The sequence below is a fragment of the Salvelinus alpinus genome, chromosome 27 (genome assembly GCF_045679555.1).
Source record: "Salvelinus alpinus chromosome 27, SLU_Salpinus.1, whole genome shotgun sequence".
Lineage (NCBI taxonomy): Eukaryota > Metazoa > Chordata > Actinopteri > Salmoniformes > Salmonidae > Salvelinus > Salvelinus alpinus.
The window spans coordinates 46,237,249-46,261,418 of NC_092112.1; the positions used below are offsets into that span (position 1 = coordinate 46,237,249).

Sequence of the window (24,170 nt, forward strand, 5' to 3'; positions counted from 1 at the left end):
GATGAGAGGTATATTTGGTAGATGTGCTTACAGACTGTTCAGGCTGTATCACATGCGCAGGCAGTCAAAAAATAGCAATGGTGGTGGTGACGAGGTTGTATGAGGTTCTCTGTCTCCTCTCCTCCGTCTCTGTATCTTTGCAAATCCTTGAGAGGATTTTGAATGGTATCTAAATTGTTCTTTTGACGAGTCAGTACATCATCTTCTCTCTGTGGTGCCTAGCTGGCACACACACTCAGACACATAAACGCCCGTCTTCCTTTCCTACACACACCCTGTCAGTGCAGCACTGTGTTATTGACAGACAGCAGCGTCACTGACTGCATTATGACATACTGCCACCTTCTGCTCAGTGATTGTACTACAGTCTCCAGCATCACCAAATCAATGCCAGTAACCGCTGTGGTGTAATGACTCTGTAACCTGCGTGGCTTAGCAACAGCTTGATGAGGAAATTAGAAGTGTGTGTGTGTGTGTGTGTGTGTGTGTGTGTGTGTGTGTGTGTGTGTGTGTGTGTGTGTGTGTGGCATCTGGTGTAATTGACTTTGGTAAGCGGTGGGCTGGCACCTGTCAGAGTGTGGGGTCTGAGCAGTAATGCCTTCTCCAGCTGTGCTGTCTGTCCTACCCACAGGACTAGAGTCTGTCTGTCTGTCTGTCTGTCTGTCTGTCTGTCTGTCTGTCTGTCTGTCTGTCTGTCTGTCTGTCTGTCTGTCTGTCTGTCTGTCTGTCTGTCTGCGTGCGTGCGTGCGTGCGTGCGTGCGTGCAAACAGAAAGGAGAAAAGGACAGAGTGCATGTAATCTGCAGTTTGATAAGAATGATATCTAATGTCGTGCAATGTCTGTCTTTTCCGCTGCAGGTCTGTGTGATATCAACGAGGGCTCTGCCTCGGAGGACCGCTGCAAATCCCCCACTTCAGGTAAACTGTCTTTCAGCATGTTAGAGTAGGCATTACACTGGTACCCACATCAGTTACAACACCTACTGACTTTACCCACAACCCATTGTTAAGTAACAGGTGGGTTGTGGATAATAAGCATGATTCACTTGAAGACTGTATATTGACCTAACCTGAAAATGATGAATTCAGTGTAAACAACATTTCATTCGAAATCATGGGCATTAATAAGGAGTTAGTCCCACATTTGCTGCTGTAACAGCCTTCTATGAAGGCTTTCCACTAGATTTTGGAACATTGCTGCAGGGACTTGCTTCCATTCAGCCACAAGAGTATTAGTGAGGTCGGGCACTGATGTTGGGCGATTAGGCCTGGCTCGCAGTCGGCGTTCCAATTCATCCCAAAGGTGTTCGATGGGGTTGAGGTCAGGGCTCTGTGCAGGCCAGTCAAGGACATTCTACTGCCAATATTTGTCTATGGAGATTACATTGATTTTATACAGCTGTCAGCAACGGGTGTTGCTGACATAGCCAAATCCACTAATTTGAAGGGGTGTCCACATACTTTTGTGTATATAGTTTATTTGCATGCAATTCTATTCGAATGCATCAGCGAGATTTGGTTGCTATTGGTAAATATGGTTTTCTCTTAGATGTCACACTCAAACCTTTGGATGTTACAGTTCTCTGTCTGTGAAAGTTTGATTTCAGGCAGACTTTATTGAACTGGAGGGTTTTGGGTTTAAATAATACTTTTGTTACAGGTCTCAGTTGTGTACTGACACTTCATACTTTCAATAAAATAGAAAGTATGTATCAGATTGATTTTGGCAGTTGTTTCAGTATGTGTTATCAAAACCTGAGACATTAGCAGTAAACTGCGGAGAGGCCACTATGATTCTGAATTGCCTAGACAGTTAAGACCATAAAACTCACTGAGTTAGTGAGTACTCTGAAGTCAGTCCAAGATATAAACTAATATCCTATTTGGTAGGAATCAATATATTTCTAAGGAGGGTTAGTTTAGTTTATATGGACTTTACTGTCTTGGAAAACCTCAATAATCCCATTAAAATGAGAAAAAAGCTTTTTCTAGGATCCTACAATTTGCCAAAATATATTTTTTTTCTATCTAGGACTTTGTCTGTCTTCCAGACCTCATATTTTGTTTGAACTTTTATAGGACCTGATGTAGTGGTTTTCTTTCCAGTGGGTTTTACTCATTTAATGCTGTGACGTTTGCAGATCTAGATTTGAAATGAAACTGAAAACCTCCATGTGAGTTCCAAGGGAGATCGGATCATGTAGCTAGGAGATGCAGATTCAATTATAGATTGTTGACAAACTAAATATTGATTTATTACCTAAAGTATGTGGAACATGGTCATAAACAGGTCAACAACAAACAACACCTTTCACACAACTTAATCCAAACATCTGTCCGTTGTTAGATTTGCACAAACAAATCGTTACTGTCGAGACAAGGTGCTTCCTCGATGCCCTGCCCTGGACATCTATTCTCGGTTTGCTAAATTAGCATTTGAGGTGACGAGGCATGCTAATGAGAGAACAACCCAGTTCCATCTCATTACTGGGAGCTTGATATTAACACACGGACACCGGGGCTCAAACACAGAGCTGAGCTGCTTTTTAAAAGGTCACCGAAAAAAATGAAGTAGTCCCAAGACTGAAGTCCCACTGCAAGCTATGTTCCAGGTGTTCAGCCAACCACGCCAACCCCCAACGTCTGGTGTCGCTAGCTAGACACTGCCTCAGTTCACCTGCTATTGATGAGGATGGCATATCTGATATGCAGTCTTGACTTGCGCATATGTCTCCTCCTAATTGAGATTCTAGAGTCGTCGGGAGAGTCAACAAGGCTTTAAAGCTTAAAAATGTACACTATGTCAACAAGCATTCTGCATGCACCCAGATAGTGTTGAAACTGAAGATTGAAGTAAACTGCTACCAATTGGTTTACATGTTACAATGTTAACAAGCAGAAAAACTGCCCTTCCACGAATGGACACATTTCGGGAACTGTGATTGGTAGGCGGTATGGTAAAGTACCAGGATGTTTCTAACTGCACGTTTATCTACTTCCTCCCAAAAGTGTTGGCGTTAAACCATCAGCAATTCTACAATGGAAGTGGGGGTAGAGGAGGTAAGAGTGGCCAAAGACTTCAACCCTGGAATAGTTTGGTCAGGGATAGTACACCGTATAAAATAAGGTGTCCGCCCCTGTTTTCCTCTAACAACCTGTCTCTGTCTCTGTTTCATAGTCACCTCAGTGGCACTGAATCACTGTTTGACTTAGAAAACACACAAATAACATGCACACACCCACACAGACACACACGTATAACGGCATAGCCTAGACCACCATTGCATGCTACATGTTTGTAGCACGATTGTCACGTCGTGAAATGTGCCTGTGGCAAATGTCCTTATCAGCCTCGACGATTGTTCCACCTTCACCCCCGCTCCTGATTGGCTGTCTGTCTGTCTGTAGTTATGACATCACAGCAGTCTATTTGCATTCAATCTGTTCTGTCTGTCCGACACCGTTGACTTTGCAGCAAGGTTTGTCTTCGCTATCTTTCTCTACCTCGTAGATTTTGGGAAATGATCCGTTTAAGTGCTATCTTTGCTTTCAATACAAATTCTGTGTGCAATTCTGTTTGCAAGGTGTCTGTAACATTAGTTAATACGGAATAGAAATGGACTGTAATTTTGGAGGCTCCAAAAGTGAATGAGGTTCTGACTACTTAGCTAACAGTGCCTTTTAGGCCTCCCCAGAGATACACCTTCTCTGCTTGCACTGTATTGTCCTTCCACTGTCTTCTTCCATCCTGCTCACTTCCTGTTTCCTGTTTCCTTCCTGTCCTCGATGCATGCTCCTGTGGTGAGGGGTTCTTAATGAATGTGTATCTTCTTACAATTCCTCTCTTCCAGGGCACTGCGTGTGCGACGTACGACAGCTTACTACCTTGTTGTTATTTTGTCCGTTCCAGCATTCCTCTTTGATTCAACAGGGTTGTCGTCCTCTGATGCTCCAATGCTTCCTTCCTGTTTCATTCTAAAGCAGTTTTGCCTCCAATGAAGCACAATGAAGCAATGACCAGCAATGTGTATGTCTTGTAATGCTATAAGCACAACCACAGCTCAGTCCTATCTGCTAGTTCCCAACTCCTAGCTTCTAGCTAGCTTTGCATGGCCTGTCGTGTTAGCTTAGGTGTGTTTGTAAAGAGGGATGTTCTCTTTTTTCCAGCAAAGATGTCACGGAAATTAAGCTTGCCTACTGAGCTAAAGCCAGACTTGGGTAAGCCTTAACTTCGTGTTTACAATTTTGCTTTTCTTAATAATTTTTTTCAAAAAACTGGACTCCACTGTATCCTCAAGTCCAAATGGTCTCACGATATGAGCATCTCAAAGGAATAATACGAGTTCCATAGTTAGGCTACTATCCATGAATAGAACCTTATGTAGTTTTCTATAAGATGTTATTGTACATATATTGCACTAGGGTTGGCAAAGAGCCCCGTCGACTACCAAATTGATAAATGCATCCTATGGATTTCCCCAGAAATACAGTCAGACTAACTAACTAACGATCATCATTTGGCAGTCTCTCTGCTACTTCTTGAGATAAACCTGGAGATAAGAGGTGGAGAGGACAGATTATTATATATATATTTCCCCCCTTTTTCTCCCCAATTTCAATCTTGTTTTATTGCTGAAACTCCCCAACTGGCTCGGGAGGCTAAGGTCGAGTCATGCGTCCTCCGAAACATGACCTGTCAAACTGTGCTTCTTAACACCCTCTCACTTAAGCCAGAAACCAGCCGCACATTGTGTCGGAGGAAACACCGTTCACCTGACTACCGAGTTCAGCGTGCAGGCGCCTGGCCTGCCACAAGGAATCGCTATAGGATGATGAGCCACGATGAGTCCCCCCGGCTGAACCCTCCCCTAACCCGGACGTAGCTGGGCCAATTGTACGCCGCCCTATGGGACCCCCGATCGCGGCCGGTTGTGATACAACCCGGGATCGAACCCGGGTCTGTAGTGGCGCTGCAGTAGACCGCTGGGCTACTCGGGAAGCCCAGCAAAAAAAATTGTAGAGAACTTAACAGAAGTTCTACTACAACACGTTTTGGTTGGATATTTTACCAACTTCTACGGTAAACTAACCAGCACACTGTTGCACAATAGAGCTTTCTGTGTATGTGTGTGTGTTCGGAAGTTATCTCTTCCTCTATTTGTTTATTTTGTGATTAGTATTTTCTTAAAGTTAAAACGTTTTCTTATAGGTGACCGACAGATGCAACTACAGAACAAAACATCCTTTAATTGTGTTTTATCTGCACAGTTTACCCAAAACAAAAAGCACAATTTCCTTCCTAGGACGCCCAAATGGTAGAAACCGTTGAATGGGAAAGAGAGGGGTATTTGGTCAGCACCTTGAATGTGCCAAATCTGTCTGATGCAGGGATATTATAGGGTAGTACATTTTTTGAGAGGTGTTGACATATACAGTGCCTTACAAAAGTATTCATTCCCCTTGGCATTTTTCCTATTTTGTTGCATTACAACCTGTAATTTAAACTGATTTTTGTTTGGATTTCATGTAATGGACATACACAAAATAGTTCAAATTGGTGAAGTGAAAAAAATAAATAAAAAATAAAAAAATGTAAAAACAATTACAACGGGAAAGTGACGCGTGCATATGTATTCACCCCCTTTGCTATGAAGCCCCTAAAATAAATCTGGTGGAATCAATTACGTTCAGAAGTCACATAATTAGTTAAATAAAGTCTACCTGTGTGCAATCTAAGTGTCACATGATCTGTCACATGATATACACCTGTTCTGAAAGGCCCCAGAGTCTGCAACACCATTAAGCAGGGGCGGCAGGGTAGCCTAGTGGTTAGTAACAGAAAGGTTGGGCTAGTAAACGAAAGGTTGCAAGTTCAAATCCACGAGCTGATAAGGTACAAATCTGTCGTTCTGCCCCTGAACAAGGCAGTTAACACACTGTTCCTAGGCCGTCATTGAAAATAAGAATTACTTCTTAACTGACTTGCCTAGTTAAATAAAGGAAAAATAATAAAAAATAAACAATGGGAACCACCAAGCAAGTGGCACCATGAAGACCAAGGATCTCTCCAAACAGGTCAGGAACAAAGTTGTGGAGAAGTACAGATCAGGATTGGACTATAAAAAAATATGTGAAACTTTGAACATCACTGTTAAATCCATTATTAAAAAACAGAAAGAATATGGCACCACAACAAACCTGCCAAGAGAGGGCTGCCCACCAAAACTCATGGACTAGGCAAGGGCATTAAAGTAAGAGTCAGCACATAAAGAACATTTGGCATGTAGGAGAGAGACCCATAGGAAGGGCATTAATCAGAGAGGCAACAAAGAGACTAAAGATAACCCTGAAGGAGCTGCAAACCCTGAAGGAGTATCTGTCCATAGGACCACTTTAAAAGCCGTACACTCCACAGAGCTGGGCTTTACGGAAGAGTGGCCAGAAAAATAAGCAAACATGTTTGGTGTTCGCCAAAAGGCATGTGGGAGACTCCCCAAACATATGGATGAAGGTAGTCTGGTCAGATGAGACTGAAATGGAGCTTTTAGTACATCAAGGAAAACGCTATGTCTGGCACAAACACAACACCTCTCATCACCCTGAGAATACCATCCCCACAGTGAAGCATGGTGGTGGCAGCATTATGCTGTGTGGATGTTTTTCAGTTTCGACTGGGAAACTGGTCAGAATTGAAGGAATGATGGATGACGCTAAATACGGGGAAATTCTTGAGGGGAACCTGTTTCAGTCTTCCAGAGATTCGAGACTGGGACGGAGGTTCACCTTCCAGCAGGACAATGACCTTACTAAAATAACACTTGAGTGGTTTTTGGGGAAACATTGAAATGTCTTTGAATGGCCTAGTCAAAGCCCAGACCTCAATCCAATTGAGAATCTGTGGTATGACTTAAAGATTGCTATACACCAGTGGAACCCATCCAACTTGAAGGAGCTGCAGCAGTTTTGACTTGAAGAATGGGCAAAAATCCCAGTGGCTAGATGTGCCAAGCTTATAGAGACATACCCCAAGAGACTTACAGCTATAATTGCCGCAAAAGGTGGCTCTACAAATTTATGACTTTGGGGGGTGAATAGTTATGCACGCTCAAGGTTTCTGTTTTTTTGTGTTATTTCTTGTTTGTTTCACAATAATACATATTTTGCATCTTCAAAGTGGTAGGCATGTTGTGTAAATTTTCGATTTCGATTTTAATTTCAGGTTGTAAGGCTACAAAATAGGAAAAATGCCAAGGGGGGTGAATACTTTCGCAAGCCACTGTAACACAATAACTAAGTGTTTATACATTGTTTATGAAGTTTAGTTAATTCATCATCCCATTAATTATTATCAACTTAATCATTATCAACTCACAAATAACTATTGAGACTAAAAATACTGTATTAGCGTATTAAATTAACACCTCGTTTAAGGTGTTGATGATGGGTGTTTTGTTTTTACTGATAAATAAAATAAGACAAGTACAAGGTTGTAAAGTTTTAGTGACATCTTCCTATGGGTCTCTCTCCTACATGCCAAATGTTCTTTATGTGCTGACTCTTACTTTTATGAGTTCCATCTGCCCTACAGATAAAAGTTGTTTTATATTAATTGTTACCCATCTGGACCTCAAACTCTTAGTTTGCCACATAAGGAAAAAGGTTTTCCCCACAGTTTTTTGTACTGTTAAAAAGATACAGTACATCTGCTCATCCACAGCTATTTTATTACATTTCAAAAGGTGTTTTAGACCTGTTTAAAATGAATGTTTGCTCGCTGTTTGCTTCTCCCGAGTGTAATTGCTATTTTAGCTCAGTGATACAATAATGTTTTAACCGCAATGTTGTTTGCCAGATTCCAACCGCAGTCTAACAACCATACAGCTGTTGTTTACAGTATTTAGGTACTGTATGTTTGTGTGTTGTGTGTATTCTCTCTCTGTGTGTGCGGGTGCTTTACCTCTCTGTGCCCTCTCCTCTACTGTCCTCCTGTCTGTATGTCCTCCACGGGGCGCCAACCCACTAGACCACCGGGACAACTCCTTCAGCCGTTCACGCTCCTCCTCCGTCACCTCCATTGACAAGGAGGCACGCGAGGCCATCACCTCCTTCCACTTCTGTGAGACATTCGCTCGGAAGGGGGACAGCACCATCACACCCTGCCTGTACGTGGGCACCTCCCTGGGCACAGTGCTGGCTGTGGCCCTCAACTTGCCTCCTGCTGGGGAACAGAGGCTACTGCAGCCCGTCATCGTCTTGCCTAGCGGTGGGTGTCTGGGTTATGTGTAAATGGATGAGTGTTTGTGATTGTGCGAGTATGCAAATGAATACATAAGGCATGCTAACAACTCTTTGTTTCTGTACACACATTACATCTTGCTCTACACATAATCTACAGTACCAGTCAAAAGTTTGGACACCGACTCATTCAAGGGTTTTTCTTTATTTGTACAATTTTTTCTACATTGTGGAATAATAGTAGAGATCAAATCAAACTTTATTTGTCACACACGCCGAATACAACAGGTGTAGACCTTACCGTGAAATGCTTACTTTACAACCCGTTAATCATGCAGTGCAGTTCAAGAACAGTTAAGAAAATATTTACCAAAAAAACTAAAGTAAAAGTAAAATATAACAAAAAGTAACACAATAACATAACAATAACGAGGCTATGTACAGCGGGTACTGGTACCGAGTCAGTGTGAGGGGGACAGGTTAGAGGTAATTTGCACATGTAGGTAGGGGTGAAGTGACTATGCATAGATAATAAACAGCGAGTAGCAGCAGTGTACAAATGGAGGACAGGGGGTCAATGTAATAGTACGGTGGCCATTTGATTAATTGTTCAGCAGTCTTATGGCTTGGGGGTAGAAGCTGTTAAGGAGCTTTTTTGTCCTAGACTTGGCGCTCCGGTACCGCACGCCGTGAGGTAGCAGAGAAAACAGTCTATGACTTGGGTGACTGGATTCTGACAATTTTATGGGCTTTCCTCTGACACCGCCTATTATATAGGTCTTTGATTGCAGGAAGCTTGGCCCCAGTGATGTATTGGGGCATACGAACTACCCTCTGTAGCGCCTTACGGTCAGATGCCGAGCAGTTACAATACCAGGCGGTGATGCAACTGGTCAGGATGCTCTCTGTGGTGCAGCTGTAGAACTTTATGAGGATCTGGGGACCTATGCCAAATCTTTTCAGTCTCCTGAGGGGGAAAAGGTTTTGTTGTACCATCTTCACAACTGTCTTGGTGTGTTTAGACCATGATAGATCGTTGGTGATATGGACACCAAGAAACCTTCTAACTTTCACCCCGCTCCACTACAGTCCCATTGATGTTAATGGGGGCCTGTTCAGCCCGCCTTTTCTTGCAGTTCACGATCAGCTCCTTTGTCTTGCTCACATTGAGGGAGAGGTTGTTGTCCTGGCACCACACTGACAGTTCTCTGACATCCTCCCTATAGGCCGTCTCATCGTTGTCGGTGATCAGGCTTACTACTTTTGTGTCGTCAGCAAATTTAATGATGGTGTTGGAGTCATGTTTGGCCACGCAGTCGTGGGTGAACAGGGAATACAGGAGAGAACTAAGTACACACCACTGAGGGGGCCCCAGTGTTAAGGATCAGCGTTGCAGACAAGTTGTTGCCTACTCTTACCACCTGGGGGGGCGGCCCGTCAGGAAGTCCAGGATCCAGTTGCAGAGGGAGGTGTTTAGTTCCAGGGTCCTTAGCTTAGTGATGAGCTTCGTGGGCACTATGGTGTTGAATGCTGAGCTGTAGTCAATGAACAGCATTCTCACATAGGTGTTCCTTTTGTCCAGGTGGGAAAGGACAGTGTGGAGTGTGATCTGTTGGGGCGGTATGAGCAGTGGAGTGGGTCTAGGCTATCCGGGAGGATGCTGTTGATGTGAGCCATGACCAGCCTTTCAAAGCACTTCATTTAGGCAGGTTACCTTCGCTTCCTTGGCCACAGGGACTATGGTGGTCTGCTTAAAAAATATTACAGACTCAGTAAGAAAGAGGTTGAAAATGTCAGTGAAGACACTTGCCAGTTGGTCCGTGCATGCTTTGAGTACACGTCCTAGTAATCCATCTGGCCCCGCAGCTTTGAGAATGTTGACCTGTTTAAAGGTCTTGCTCACATCGGCTACCGAGAGCGTTATCACACAGTCATCCAGAACAGCTGGTGCTCTCGTACATGCTTCAGTCAGTGTTGCTTGCCTCGAAGCGAGCATAAAAGGCATTTAACTCATCTGGTAGGCTCGTGTCACTGGGCAGCTCACGCCTGGGTTTCCCTTTGTAGTCCGTAATAGTTTTCAAGCCCTGCCACATCCGACGAGCGTCAGAGCCGGTGTAGTAGGATTCAATCTTAATCCTGTATTGACGCCTTGCTTGTTTGATGGTTCGTCTGAGGGCATAGCGGGATTTCTTATAGGCGCCCGGATTAGTGTCCCACTCCTTAAAAGCGGCTAGCCTTTAGCTCGATGCGGATGTTGCCTGTAATCCATGGCTTCTGGTTGGGATATGCAGTCACTGTGGGGACGACGTCATCGATGAACTTATTGATGAAGCCGATGACAGAGGTGGTATACTCCTCAATGTCATTGGATGAATCCCGGAACATATTCCAGTGTCTACTAGCAAAACAGTCCTGTTGCGTAGCATCCGCACCATCTGACCACTTCCGTATTGAGCGAGTCACTGGTACTTCCTGTTTTAGTTTTTGCTTGTAAGCAGGAATCAGGAGGATGGAATTATGGTCGGATTTACCAGATGGAGGGCGGGTGAGAGCTTTGTATGCATCTCTGTGTGTAGATTAAAGGTAGTCTAGAGTTTTTTTCCCTCTGGTTGCACATGTGACATGCTGGTAAAAAGTTGGTAAAACTGATTTAAATTTGCCTGCATTAAAGTTCCCGGCCACTAGGAGAGCCGCTTCTGGGTGAGCATTTTCTTGTTTATGGCCTTATAGAGTTGGTTGAGTGCGCTCTTAGTTCCAGGATCGGTCTTTGGTGGTAAATGGAAAGCTACAAATAATATAGATGAGAAGTCTCTTGGTAGATAGTGTGGTCTACAGCTTATCATAAGGTACTCTACTTCAGGCGAGCAATACCTCGAGATGTCTTTAATATTAGACATCGCGCACCAGCTGTTATTGACAAAATGACACACACCCCCACTCCTCATCTTACCAGATGTAGCTTCTCTGTTCTGCCGGTGCATTGAAAATCTCTCCAGCTCTATATTGTTTATGTCGTCGTTCAACCACGACTCGGTGAAACATAGGATATTACAATTCTTAATGTCCCATTGGTAGGATAATCGTAATCGTAGATCATCCATTTTATTTTCCAATGATTGCATGTTAGCAAGTAGAATTGATGGCAATGGGCATTTACTCACTCGCCTACGGATTCTCAAAAGGCAGCCTGATCTCCGTCCTCTTTTCCTCCGTCTTTTCTTTACGCAAATGACGTCGATCTGGGCCTGTTCCCGGGAGAGCAGTATCTCTTTCTCGTCGGACTCATTAACCTTTCTAGGAACCCCTCACCAACAGCCAATGAAATTGCAGGGCGCCAAATTCAATCAACAGAAATCTCATAATTCAAATTTCTCAAACATACAAGTATTAGACACTATTTTAAAGATAAAAGTCTCGTTAATCCAACCACAGTGTCTGATTTCAAAAAGGCTTTTCGGCGAAAGCAGAACATATCATTATGTTAGGTCAGCAACTAGTCACAGAAAGCATACAGCGATTTTCCAACCAAAGAGAGGAGTCACAAAAAGCTGAAATATTGATAAAATGAATCACTAACCTTTGATATTCTTCATCAGATGACACTCCCGGGACAATATGTTACACAATACATGTATGTTTTGTTCGATCAAGTTCATATTTATATCCAAAAACCTCCAAAAACCTCCTTTGCCTCCAAAACATCCCGTGAATTTGCACAGAGCCACATCAATTTACAGAAATACTCATAATAAACATTGATAAAAGATACAAGTGTTATTCACAGAATTAAAGATATACTTCTCCTTAACTTCTACTTCCACACCATCCCGGATCCGGGAGCACCCCCCACAGTAAAAAAGCTGACTAGCATAGCCTAGCATAGCGTCACAAGTAAATACTAGCATCTAAATATCATTAAATCACAAGTCCAAGACACCAGATGAAAGATACACATCTTGTGAATCCAGCCATCATTTCTGATTTTTAAAATGTTTTACAGGGAAGACACAATATGTAAATCTATTAGCTAACCACGATAGCAAAAGACACAACTTTTTTTTCCCACAATTTTTTTCCTGCATGGGTAGCTATCACAATTTCGACCAAATAAAGATATATATAGCCACTAACCAAGAAACAACTTCATAAGATGACAGTCTGATAACATATTTATTGTATAGCATAAGTTTTTTTAGAAAAATGTGCATATTTCAGGTATAAATCACAGTTCTACATTGCAGCTGCAATCTGAAATAGTGCCGAAGCTGACAGAATTATTACAGAGACCAACATCAAATACCTAATTACTCATCTTAAAACATTTCTGAAAAATACACAGCGTATAGCAAATGAAAGCCCAACATCTTGTGAATCCAGTCAATATGTCAGATTTTTTAAGTGTTTTACAGCGAAAACACAATATAGCATTATATTAGCTTAGCACAATAGCCAGAAACACAAGCAATTTACCAGCAGCACAGGTTAGCGATCGTAACAATACAGCAAAAGATATATAATTTTTGACTAACCTTGATATACTTCGTCAGATGACAGTCCTGTAACATCATATTACACAATGCATATAGGTTTTGTTCGAAAATGTGCATATTTAGCAGCACAAATCGTGGTTATACAATGTGATCAGTGGCAACAGGTCATGCATTCTGGCCGGCGCCATCTTGGAAAGGTACCTAATCTAATCGATAAATAATCGTAAACTTGACTAAAAAATACAGGTTGGACAGCAAATGAAAGATGCATTAGTTATTAATGCAACCGCTGAGTTAGATTTTTAAAATTAACGTTACTAGACATACAGTGTGCGTTACAGCCAGACTAGTGCCGCAATAATGGCGGACAAATCCGTTTACATTTTTCCACATAAATACGGAATAACATCATAAATAGCTCTTACTTTTGGACGAGCTTCCATCAGAATCTTGGGCAAGGTGTCCTTTGTCCAAAAGAATCGTTGCTTGGTTGTAAAACGTCGTCTTCAACTTCGGAATTAGCAGCTAACAATAGCTATGTGGCCACAACATGCCCAAATCCTCAAAACGCAATACTAAGGAAATTCCGAAAATAGCAATACACTCGCATAAACTGATATAACTCGGTTTAAAATAACTTCGTTATGATGTTTCTAACACCTATATCGAATTAAATTACAGACGGATATATCTAAGGCCGATAACTGAGCGTTTCAAAATGCCATCCTGAGGTCTTGCTTTGCGCAATGACGAACGTCGAAAAGAGAGCTCCCTTCGTTCCTTGGCCTTTTATAAGCTCTGAGAACTACGTAGAAACTCCATTCCACTTCTCATTGGTTACTGACATCCAGGGGAAGGCGGGTGCAGTTCATGTCGACCCATAGGATACATACAGAGCTTTAAACTGATCTGAGAACAGAGCCTCGTTTTCAGACCTTCGCAGTTCCTGTCATGGATTTCGCTGCAGAAAGAGTTCTGGTTCACCCACAGACATAATTCAAATGGTTTTAGAAACTAGAGATTGTTTTCTATCCAATAGTAATAATATGCATATTGTACGAGCAAGAATTGAGTATGAGGCAGTTTAATTTGGAGACGATATTTTCCAAAGTGGAAACAGCACCCCCTAGATTGAGAAAAGGTTAATGCAACCGCTGTGTCAGATTTAAAAAAAACTTTACGTAAAAAGCAAACCATGCAATAATCTGAGTACGGCGCTCAGAGACCAACACAACCCAAACAGATATCCACCATGTTGGAGTCAACAGAAGTCAGAAATAGCATTATAAATATTCACTTACCTTTGATGATCTTCATCAGAATGCACTCCCAGGAATCCCAGTTCCACAATAAATGTTTGATTTGTTCGATAAAGTTAATAATTTATGTCCAAATACCTGCTTTTTGTTAGCGCGTTTAGCCCAGTATTCCAAATTCATGACGCGCGATCACTAGGAGCAGACGAAAAATCTAAAAGTTACGTTACAGTCCGTAGAAACATGTCAAACGAGATATAGAATCAATCTTTAGGATGTTTTTAACATAAATCTTCAATAATGTTCCAACCGGAGAATTCCTTTGTCAACAGAAATGCAATGGAACTCAAGCTAACTCTCACGTGAACACGCATGGTCAGCTCGTGGCTCTCTGGGAAAGACCTCACTCAATCCCCTCTCATTCGCCCCCACTTCACAGTAGAAGCATCAAACAAGGTTCTAAAGACTTTTGACATCTAGTGGAAGGCTTAGGAAGTGCAATATGACCCCATAGACACTGTGTATTTGATAGGCCAAGAGTTGAAAAACTACAAACCTCAGATTTCCCACTTCCTGGTTGGATTTTTCTCAGGTTTTCGCCTGCCATATGAGTTCTGTTATACTCACAGACATCATTCAAACAGTTTTAGAAACTTCAGAGTGTTTTCTATCCAACTCTACTAATAATATGCATATATTAGCAACTGGGACTGAGTAGCAGGCAGTTTACTCTGGAGACGCTTTTCATCCAAACGTGAAAATGCTGCCCCCTAGCCCAAACAGGTTAAAGGAAAAAGCTTCTTCCAGTCTGTGGGGAATAATCCCAGTTCTGATGTCCAGAAGTTATTTTTGGTCATAAGAGACGGTAGCAGCAACATTATGTAGAAAATAAGTTAGAAAATAAGTTACAAACTAACAAAATAGCACAGTTGGTTAGGAGCAAAAAAACGAACTAAATAACAAAAATGTATTACGGGCATGTAAAACGTCAGCCATCCTCTTCGGCGCCAAAGACATCAAAACTATGAAATAACACATGTGGAATCATGTAGTAACCAAAAATGTGTTAAACAAATAAAAATATATTTGAGATTTGAGATTCTTCAAAGTAGCCACGCTTTGCCTTGATGACAGCTTTGCATACTCTTGGCTTTCTCTCAACCAGCTTCATCCGGAATGCTTTTCCAACAGTCTTGAATGAGTTCCCACATATGCTAAACACTTGTTGGCTGCTTCTCCTTCACTCATCCCAAACCATCTCAATTGGGTTGACGTTGGGTGATTGTGGAGGCCAGCTCATTTGATGCAGCACTCCATCAGTCTCCTTCTTGGTCAAATATTCCTTACACAGACTGGAGGTGTGATGGATCATTGTCCTGTTGAAAAGCAAATGATAGTCCCACTAAGCACAAACCAGATGGGATGGTGTATTGCTGCAGAATGCTATGTTAGCCATCCTTGTTAAGTGTGCCTTGAATTCTAAATAAATCACTGACAGTGTCACCAGCAAAGCAGCCCCACACCATCACACCTCCTCCTCCATGCTTCAAGGTGGGAATCACACATGCAGAGATCTTCCGTTCACCTACTCTGCATCTCACAAAGACACGGCTGTTGGAACCAAAAATCGCAAATTTGGACTCATCAGACCAAAGGACAGATTTCCTCCGGTTGTCGTGGAAATTCATTACTGAGAGAGACTTGGTAATTTCTTCACACAATCTTCTTTATCTAATATTTATTCTTTATTGCAATAATGAAACCGTCAGCCCAACAGTCTTGACTGACACTTAGGCTGAGAGCCTACCCTTTACAGGCCATGCTGTTCCTTATATACCTCATACCACGATTGCTCAGTCATAGCTGGTTCAACGACCACCACCAATATAGATTGGGGGCACCATAAGCCACTTTGGGCTCATCCTGTCTTTATCTGCACCAGGCATTATCTTAACCCCCAACCCTGGCCTAATTTCCCAGATGCCAGGATGTCTAAGAACCATTGAGGTCTTTGTTCTACTCCTCTCTATCCCAGTTACAGCCACCATCCTGTCACTGGAATGCCAGCTGTAGGTTTTATCACCAAGTCAATCAATTGCTATCTCTAGTAAAACCATATGCCCAGATTAGCTGAAGGGTGCTAGAGTGAAGACCATAAAACACAGCATTAGCAGGACAGAAATATCTTACTGTTAATTAAGTAAATAATTGTTAAATATCCAACAAATCAGGTAAATATGTAATTTTTCTATCACACGGTCTAATGTCTATTGCTCGTGTTTCTTGGCCCAACCAAGTCTCTTCTTATTATTGGTGTCCTTAAGTAGTGGTTTCTTTGCAGCAAATCGACCATGAAGGCTTGATTCACACAGTCTCTTCTGAACAGTTGATGTTGTGATGTGTCTGAACTCTGTGAAGCATTTATTTGGTCTGCAATTCTGAGACTGGTATGAACTTATCCTCTGCAGCAGAGGTAACTCTGGGTCTTCCTTTCCTGTGGAGGTCCTCATGAGAGCCAGTTTCATCATTGCGCTTGATGGTTTTTGCGACTGCACTTTAAGAAACTTTCAAAGTTCTTGAAATGTTCCGTATTGACTGACCTTCATGTCTTAAATATTGATGGACTGCCATTTCTCTTTGCTTATTTGAGCTGTTTTTACCATGATATGGACTTGGTCTTTAACCAAATAGGGCTATCTTCTGTATACCACCCCTACCTTGTCACAACACAACTGATTGGCTCAAACGCATGAAGTAGGAAATAAATTCCACAAATGAACTTTTAGCAAGGCACACCTGTTAATTGAAATGCATTCCAGGTGACAACCCCATGAAGCTGGTTGAGAGAATGCCAAGAGTGTGCAAAGCTGTCATCAAGGCAAAGAATCTGAAACATAAAATATATTTTGATTTGTTTAATACTTCTCCTACATGGTTCCATATGTGTTTTTTCATAGTTTTGATGTTTTCACTATTATTCTACAATGTAGAAAATAGTAAAGATAAAGAAAAAACGTTTAATGAGTAGGTGTGTCCAAACTTTCGATAACACGTAGATATAATTTAAACACACTAACATCTCCATTCCCCTATCTGTCCAGGTACCCTGGGGCGTCTGAAGGGCAGTATCCTGAGGATGGCCTTCCTGGACAACACGGGCACCTTCCTTCCCCCTGCCTTCGAGCTGTGGTACGAGCCCAACGCCGTGGGCGCCGACAGTGAGGAGCGAGACAAAGCCCGTAAACGCCGCCCGGTCTCTGTGTCGCCCTCCACCTCCCAGGAGCTGCAGGAGAGCCAGTATGCGGTGGTGTGCTCTGAGAAACAGGCTAAGGTCATAGCACTGCCCTCCCAGAACTGCATATTCAAACACAGCATCACAGAGACATCGTTCGTCCTGAGGGCTGACGTGGTCCAGATGAACATAGGGAACTGTGTGGCCTGTTTCTGTGCTAACGGACACATCATGACCCTCAGGTGAGTCAGTGAGCCATACAAACAGACACAGGTTAGAGATACATACATTAAAGTCAATTTTACAATAGCTTATTGAATGCTAAGGTTAGACTGAAGGTTTCTAGATTAAACGTTCCTTTTCTGGACACGGCCAGTAGAATGATGTTGTGTTTGAGTAACAATGTGCTGTACGTGGTCTCCATCTTTGTCTGCAGTCTGCCGGGGCTGAGACCGTTGCTTGATGTAAACTACCTGCCGCTGACAGACATGCGGATAGCCCGGACCTTCTGCTTCACCAACCTTGGCCAGGCCATGTACCTCACCTCCCCCACTGAGATACAGAGGATCACATACAGCCAGGAGACCTGCGAGAACCTGCAGGTTAGGACCACACAAATACACCCACACAAGAACTCAGGCATGCACGCTAACACACACACACAATCAATATACATGCATTTATGTGTGTATGTGCGTGTTTCAGGAGATGCTAGGAGAACTGTTCACACCAATGGAGACCCCGGAGGCTCCCAACCGAGGATTCTTCAAGGGCCTTTTTGGGGGAGGAGCAACTTCCCTGGACAGAGAGGAGCTATGTGAGTGACACATACACAGAATGTACATACATACTGTACACACAGAAACTCTATTCTTCATCGTAATACATCCAAAGTCCCTAACACAGCAGGCACTAATATGATATACTCAGTGTAAGTTTGATATCCGTTACAAGTCTCTCCCTTTCTGTGCCTATTGTATCTCCCTCTTCCCTGTCTCTTCCTCTCTCTTTGTCTTTCTGACTCTCCCTCTCACACGTCCTACCTTCCCCTCTCTCTCTGTCTCTCTCTCTCTTTCCTCTCCACCTCTCTTTCTACCCTTTTCCTCCAGTTGGCGAGACGCAGGCGGGTAAAGCATCCCGTGGCCTTGCCCAGCACATCCCGGGTCCTCAGGGACTGGAAGGCATGAAGGGGGCAGCCTCGGGCGTGGTGGCGGACCTGGCACGTGCCCGGATAGCGCTGGACGAGAGAGGGCAGAAACTGGGCGAGCTGGACGAGAGGACGGCCGCCATGCTGGCCAGCGCAGACTCCTTTGGCAAACACGCCCACGATGTAAGAAAGAGAGACATTACATTGTGAGACAAAACATAAAACTGATCTTAGATCAGCTTCATCCTATACTCCTAGAAGATGGCGCTTGTATAGTGTCATGTATAGCCCCTAGAGCAGGGGTGTCAAAGTCAAATGGACGGAGGGCCAAATAAAAAATTTAGCTACAAGCCGAGGGCCGGACTGTTCGAATGTTCATTGAAAAAATTTTAAATGACGCATATAGTCTAGTGAACCTAATTGAACCTACTGAAAACCTAACAAATATATTCCAATATGATCAGATAAATAAAGCAATATTTTCTTATGGCTCTGTCAGTAATCTTTAATTTTCAACAGACACAAAAGACAAATTTCCTTTATATAAAAATCCCCATAACATGAACATTAAATGAAAGAAACCGGTATTCAAGGCACCATCAGTAGCCTATATTTTCTATTTTAGCAAAAGTGGGCTAAATTTACTTCAAAGAAAAAAACAATAATAGCAATTTTCTATCATCCACTCAACTGAAATATTTTTAAAATATAATTGGATTGAAATACAATAAAATAAAGTGCAAAAATCTATTAATCAAAAACAACACTTTGTTTAAGGAGAAGTAACATGCAGTGAAAACAAATATTAAACTTTAACTTTTAAACTTGAACTGAGTAAAAACTCTAAATATGTGATTGCACAGTAATGTTCACTTGTTTGAGGTTGAGGGTGATACTTGGTGGTGTCCCATCTTTTCCACAAGTTCATCAATGTTCGGGGTAAGGCTCTGAGCTGAGGAAATCCTCAGAATTGAGTGGAGGTGTTCAGCAGTAAGTCGACTTCTGTGTGATGTTTTGTTCAGGTTCATCAAAGAAAACAGTTGTTCACACAGGTATGTGCTGCCAAACATAGACAACGTTTGAGCAGCCTGGATGCGCAGCTGGGGCATTGTGTCGGGGAGGAAACGGGCGAACTCCGCAGCACCCACTGCCGCATATTTTGCCCTCAGTGCATCATTGCATTGGAGGTCAATCAACTCCATTTGGAGGTTTGGTGGTGAGCTTTCCACGTCAACAGCAAATGGGTTACCGAGCAGTTCCAACCTGCTTTTTTGTGCTTCAAAGTCAGCAAATCGGCGTCGAAAGTCAGCGGCAAGCATACCTATTTTATCAGCCAACTGTGCGCTCGGGAACGCACTGGTAGAGAGCTTCTCTTTCATGGTCTGGCAGCTGGGAAAGTGGCTCAAATTTTCTTTCCGCATCTGCGTCTCCCACAGAGTCAGTTTGGTTTTAAATGCCTTCACTGTACTGTACATATCAGAGATGACATGATCCCGACCCTGCAGCTGCAAGTTCATTGCATTCAGATGACTCGTAATGTCACACAGAAAAGCCATTTCACACAGAAACATTTCGTCTCGGAGTTGTGTTGTGTCTTTCCCTTTGCTGTCCAAGAACAGACAAATCTCCTCACGAAGCTCGAAACATCTTTGAAGCACCTTTCCCTGGCTTAGCCATCGCACCTCTGTGTGATAAGGCAAATCACCATGCTCCGTTTCTAACTCCGTCAGAAATGCCTTGAACTGGCGGTGATTCAAACCTTTGGCTCTGATAAAGTTAACTGTGCGCGTGATGATGCTCATTACATGCTCCATTTTCAAGGCTTTACCGCACAACGCTTCCTGGTGTATGATACAATGATAAGCTGTCAGCTCACCTGTCGCGTTTTCCTCTTGCATCTTTTCCCGTATCTTCGCCACCAGTCCGCTCCTGTGTCCACACATCGCAGGTGCTCCGTCGGTTGTCAAACCCACGAGTTTTTCCCAAGGCAGCTCCATCTCATTTACACATCTTGACACCTCTTCATACAAATCATGCCCCGTAGTTGTGCCATGCATAGGACGTAAAGCCAAAAACTCCTCTGTCACGCTTAGGCTGGAGTCCACTCCGCGGATGAAAATTGACAACTGGGCAATGTCAGAAATGTCGGTGCTCTCATCCACAGCCAAGGAATATGCAATGAAATCTTTTCCCTTTTTCACAAGCTGCTCTTTTAGATTGATGGACAACTGGTCTACTCTCTCGGCAATGGTGTTTCTGCTCAGACTCACATTTAAAAAGAGTTGCCTTTTTTCTGGGCAAACTTCGTCACAAACTTTAATCATGCAGTTTTTGATGAAATCCCCCTCCGTAAATGGCCGGGCTGATTTAGCGATCTCTTCTGCCAAAATAAAACTGGCCTTGACAGCAGCCTGGCCTTGTGATTTGGCTTTTTTGAACAGAGCCTGTCGAGATTTGAGGCCTCGTTTTAATTCCTCTGCCTTTTGTAGCCTTTGTTCCATGTCCATATTCTTGTTTTTGTCCGCGTGTTTCGTTTCATAATGTCGTCTCAGATTATACTCTTTCAGTACCGCCACACTTTCTCCACACAGAAGACACACAGGTTTTCCAGCTACCTCCGTGAACATATACTCCGACTCCCACCTTGTTTGAAACCCCCGGTTCTCAGTGTCCACCTTCCGTTTTGCCATTTTTGATGGGTATCTGAAAGTTAATTTTACTGTGATGCTGACGACTGCTGTGCCAATAAATATTGAAATGAAGCAGCCTACTGCTCGGTGCGTCACCGTTGCATTGTGGGAAATGTAGTATTGGTGCGTGTAAAAGATCTGCGGGCTGCCGGCTTGCTGCGGTCTGCGGGCCGGTTCTAATAATAAATCAAGATCATCCCAGGGGCCGTAAAAAACCTTCTCGCGGGCCGGATGTGGCCCGCGGGCCTTGACTCTGACATATGTGCCCTAGAGGGAGACAAATGGCAGTTTTCTGTAACACGAGTTTTTCATTTTCCCCTCTCTCCATAGATGATGCTGAAGTGCAAAGACAAGAAGTGGTACCAGTTCTGATCTGAAAGAGGGGAGCAGAGCCAAAGGGACACTGCTTCATCCGGACTCTACATGCCCCCCCTCCTCCATCTCTCCATCCATACCTCCTTCCATCTCTCCTTCCTTTGCTGGACACGCGGGATACTCTTCCCTAGCACAATGTTGTATACTGTATTTACCTCAGTCATAAGGTTTCATATGAGGAACGGACTAGAGAGAAGGACAAAGTGAGAAAAAAGGTGTCCTCTTTATTGTTATCTTTTGTTTGTTTTGTTTTCCCCTCTGTGGCCTGCCAGTTGGTTGGAGCTACGGGGTTCCCTCATCCTCATTCGCCAAAATGTTCTGTGCCGTCGTCTCTGCTCCAACCAATCCGGGGCCAGTATACTAAAGACAAAAACAGACACAACTGAGAAAAAAATTAACAATGAAGAAAAAACTCCCAAAAAATCTCAAAATGGAAAAAAAGAATATATATATATATATACAGTGGGGAGAACAAGTATTTGATACACTGCCGATTTTGCAGGTTTTCCTACTTACAAAGCATGTAGAGGTCTGTCATTTTTATCATAGGTACACTTCAACTGTGAGAGACGGAATCTAAAACAAAAATCCAGAAAATCACATTGTAGGATTTTTAAGTAATTAATTTGCATTTTATTGCATGACATAAGTATTTGATCACCTACCAACCAGTAAGAATTCCGGCTCTCACAGACCTGTTAGTTTTTCTTTAAGAAGCCCTCCTGTTCTCCACTCATTACCTGTATTAACTGCACCTGTTTGAACTCGTTACCTGTATAAAAGACACCTGTCCACACACTCAATCAAACAGACTCCAACCTCTCCACAATGGTCATGACCAGAGAGCTGTGTAAGGACATCAGGGATAAATTTTAGACCTGTACAATGCTGGGTTGGGCTACAGGACAATAGCCAAGCAGCTTGGTGAGAAGGCAACAACTGTTGGCACAATTATTAGAAAATGGAAGAAGTTCAAGATGACGGTCAATCACCCTCGGTCTGGGGCTCCATGCAAGATCTCACCTCGTGGGGCATCAATGATCATGAGAAATGTGAGGGATCAGCCCAGAACTACACGGCAGGACCTGGTCAATGACCTGAAGAGAGCTGGGACCACAGTCTCAAAGAAAACCATTAGTAACACACTACGCCGTCATGGATTAAAATCCTGCAGCGCACGCAAGGTCCCCCTGCTCAAGCCAGCGCATGTCCAGGCCCGTCTGAAGTTTGCCAATGACCATCTGGATGATCCAGAGGAGGAATGGGAGAAGGTCATGTGGTCTGATGAGACAAAAATAGAGCTTTTTGGTCTAAACTCCACTCGCCGTGTTTGGAGGAATAGAAGGATGAGTACAACCCCAAGAACACCATCCCAACCGTGAAGCATGGAGGTGGAAACATCATTCTTTGGGGATGCTTTTCTGCAAAGGGGACAGGACGACTGCACCGTATTGAGGGGAGGATGGATGGGGCCATGTATCGCGAGATCTTGACCAACAACCTCCTTCCCTCAGTAAGAGCATTGAAGATGGGTCGTGGCTGGGTCTTCCAGTATGACAACGACCCGAAACACACAGCCAGGGCAACTAAGGAGTGGCTCCGTAAGAAGCATCTCAAGGTCCTGGAGTGGCCTAGCCAGTCTCCAGACCTGAACCCAATAGAAAATCTTTGGAGGGAGCCGAAAGTCCGTATTGCCCAGCGACAGCCCCGAAACCTGAAGGATCTGGAGAAGGTCTGTATGGAGGAGTGGGCCAAAATCCCTGCTGCAGTGTGTGCAAACCTGGTCAAGAACTACAGGAAACGTATGATCTCTGTAATTGCAAACTAAGGTTTCTGTACCAAATATTCAGTTCTGCTTTTCTGATGTATCAAATACTTATGTCATGCAATAAAATGCAAATTAATTACTTAAAAATCATACAATGTGATTTTCTGGATTTTTGTTTTAGATTCCTTCTCTCACAGTTGAAGTGTACCTATGATAAAAATTACAGACCTCTACATGCTTTGTAAGTAGGAAAACCTGCAAAATTGTCAGTGTATCAAATACTTGTTCTCCCCACTGTATATATATACATAATTATATATACATAAATCTACATAAATGATCAACGCTGTATTCACTTCCGACTGTCAAGTGCAAAACAACAAGAGGAGAACTTCACAGGTGGAGCGAAACTGGTGGTGGGCATAAGAAGCTCTACTCAAAGTCACGGGATGTGTTGTCATAGTGACAGCCGGCTCTATGCAGAGAGTTGCAGGATAAAAAAAAGCAAGTCCTTCCAATGTACACTGGATCCTCTCTCCTTGATCCAACTAGACTCTCCTCATCATATGGATTCACTGTTTTCGTATTGTTCCCAACTGTTTTATAGATGTATTCATTTCTTTCCTCTTGTTTATCGTTTATTTTATGCTCAGTCTGTTTTTACTTGAAATCTGTTTTTATTTGTTCTTAGTTGTCGTGAACGTTGTGAATTATGATATATTTTGTTTTGGTCATGTTGCCAGTATGTTTTGTGGCTTTGTCAAACTCCCATTAATTGATCCTTATAAAAAGGGCTGGATTCAAAAAGAGGGCATGGATATAAAATGCATAGATTTATCATTCAGATCAGTACCCGTCACCATAAACAATGTGTCATATCAGGTATCACACCCATCAGAACTCGAGAAGCAAGATCGGGAACTCTAGAAGGAAGACTGTCAGTGTCTCCTCTCCCCTGAAGTGTTTCATTTGACATGT

General features: G+C 43.0%; 1 protein-coding gene across 7 annotated transcripts in view; it reads left to right on the forward strand.

Moving 5' to 3' along the window:
* Window positions 1–21,988, forward strand: part of LOC139556657 (syntaxin-binding protein 5-like) — a 167,165-nt gene extending 145,177 nt beyond the window's left edge. The window contains exons 19-27 of one of the 7 annotated variants that reach the window (XM_071370872.1): window positions 858–917; window positions 3,009–3,059; window positions 4,167–4,216; window positions 7,980–8,262; window positions 17,082–17,454; window positions 17,649–17,814; window positions 17,918–18,029; window positions 18,322–18,542; window positions 21,380–21,987. In XM_071370872.1, coding sequence (XP_071226973.1) covers window positions 858–917; window positions 3,009–3,059; window positions 4,167–4,216; window positions 7,980–8,262; window positions 17,082–17,454; window positions 17,649–17,814; window positions 17,918–18,029; window positions 18,322–18,542; window positions 21,380–21,421 — 1,358 coding nt within the window. In that variant the 3' untranslated portion in view covers window positions 21,422–21,987. Of the gene's footprint in view, window positions 1–857; window positions 918–3,008; window positions 3,060–4,166; window positions 4,217–7,979; window positions 8,263–17,081; window positions 17,455–17,648; window positions 17,815–17,917; window positions 18,030–18,321; window positions 18,543–21,379 lie in introns of all 7 variants that reach the window. The other 6 variants (XM_071370874.1, XM_071370879.1, XM_071370875.1 and 3 more) reach the window with 6 other exon arrangements.
* The last annotated feature ends 2,182 nt before the right edge of the window (window positions 21,989–24,170 follow it).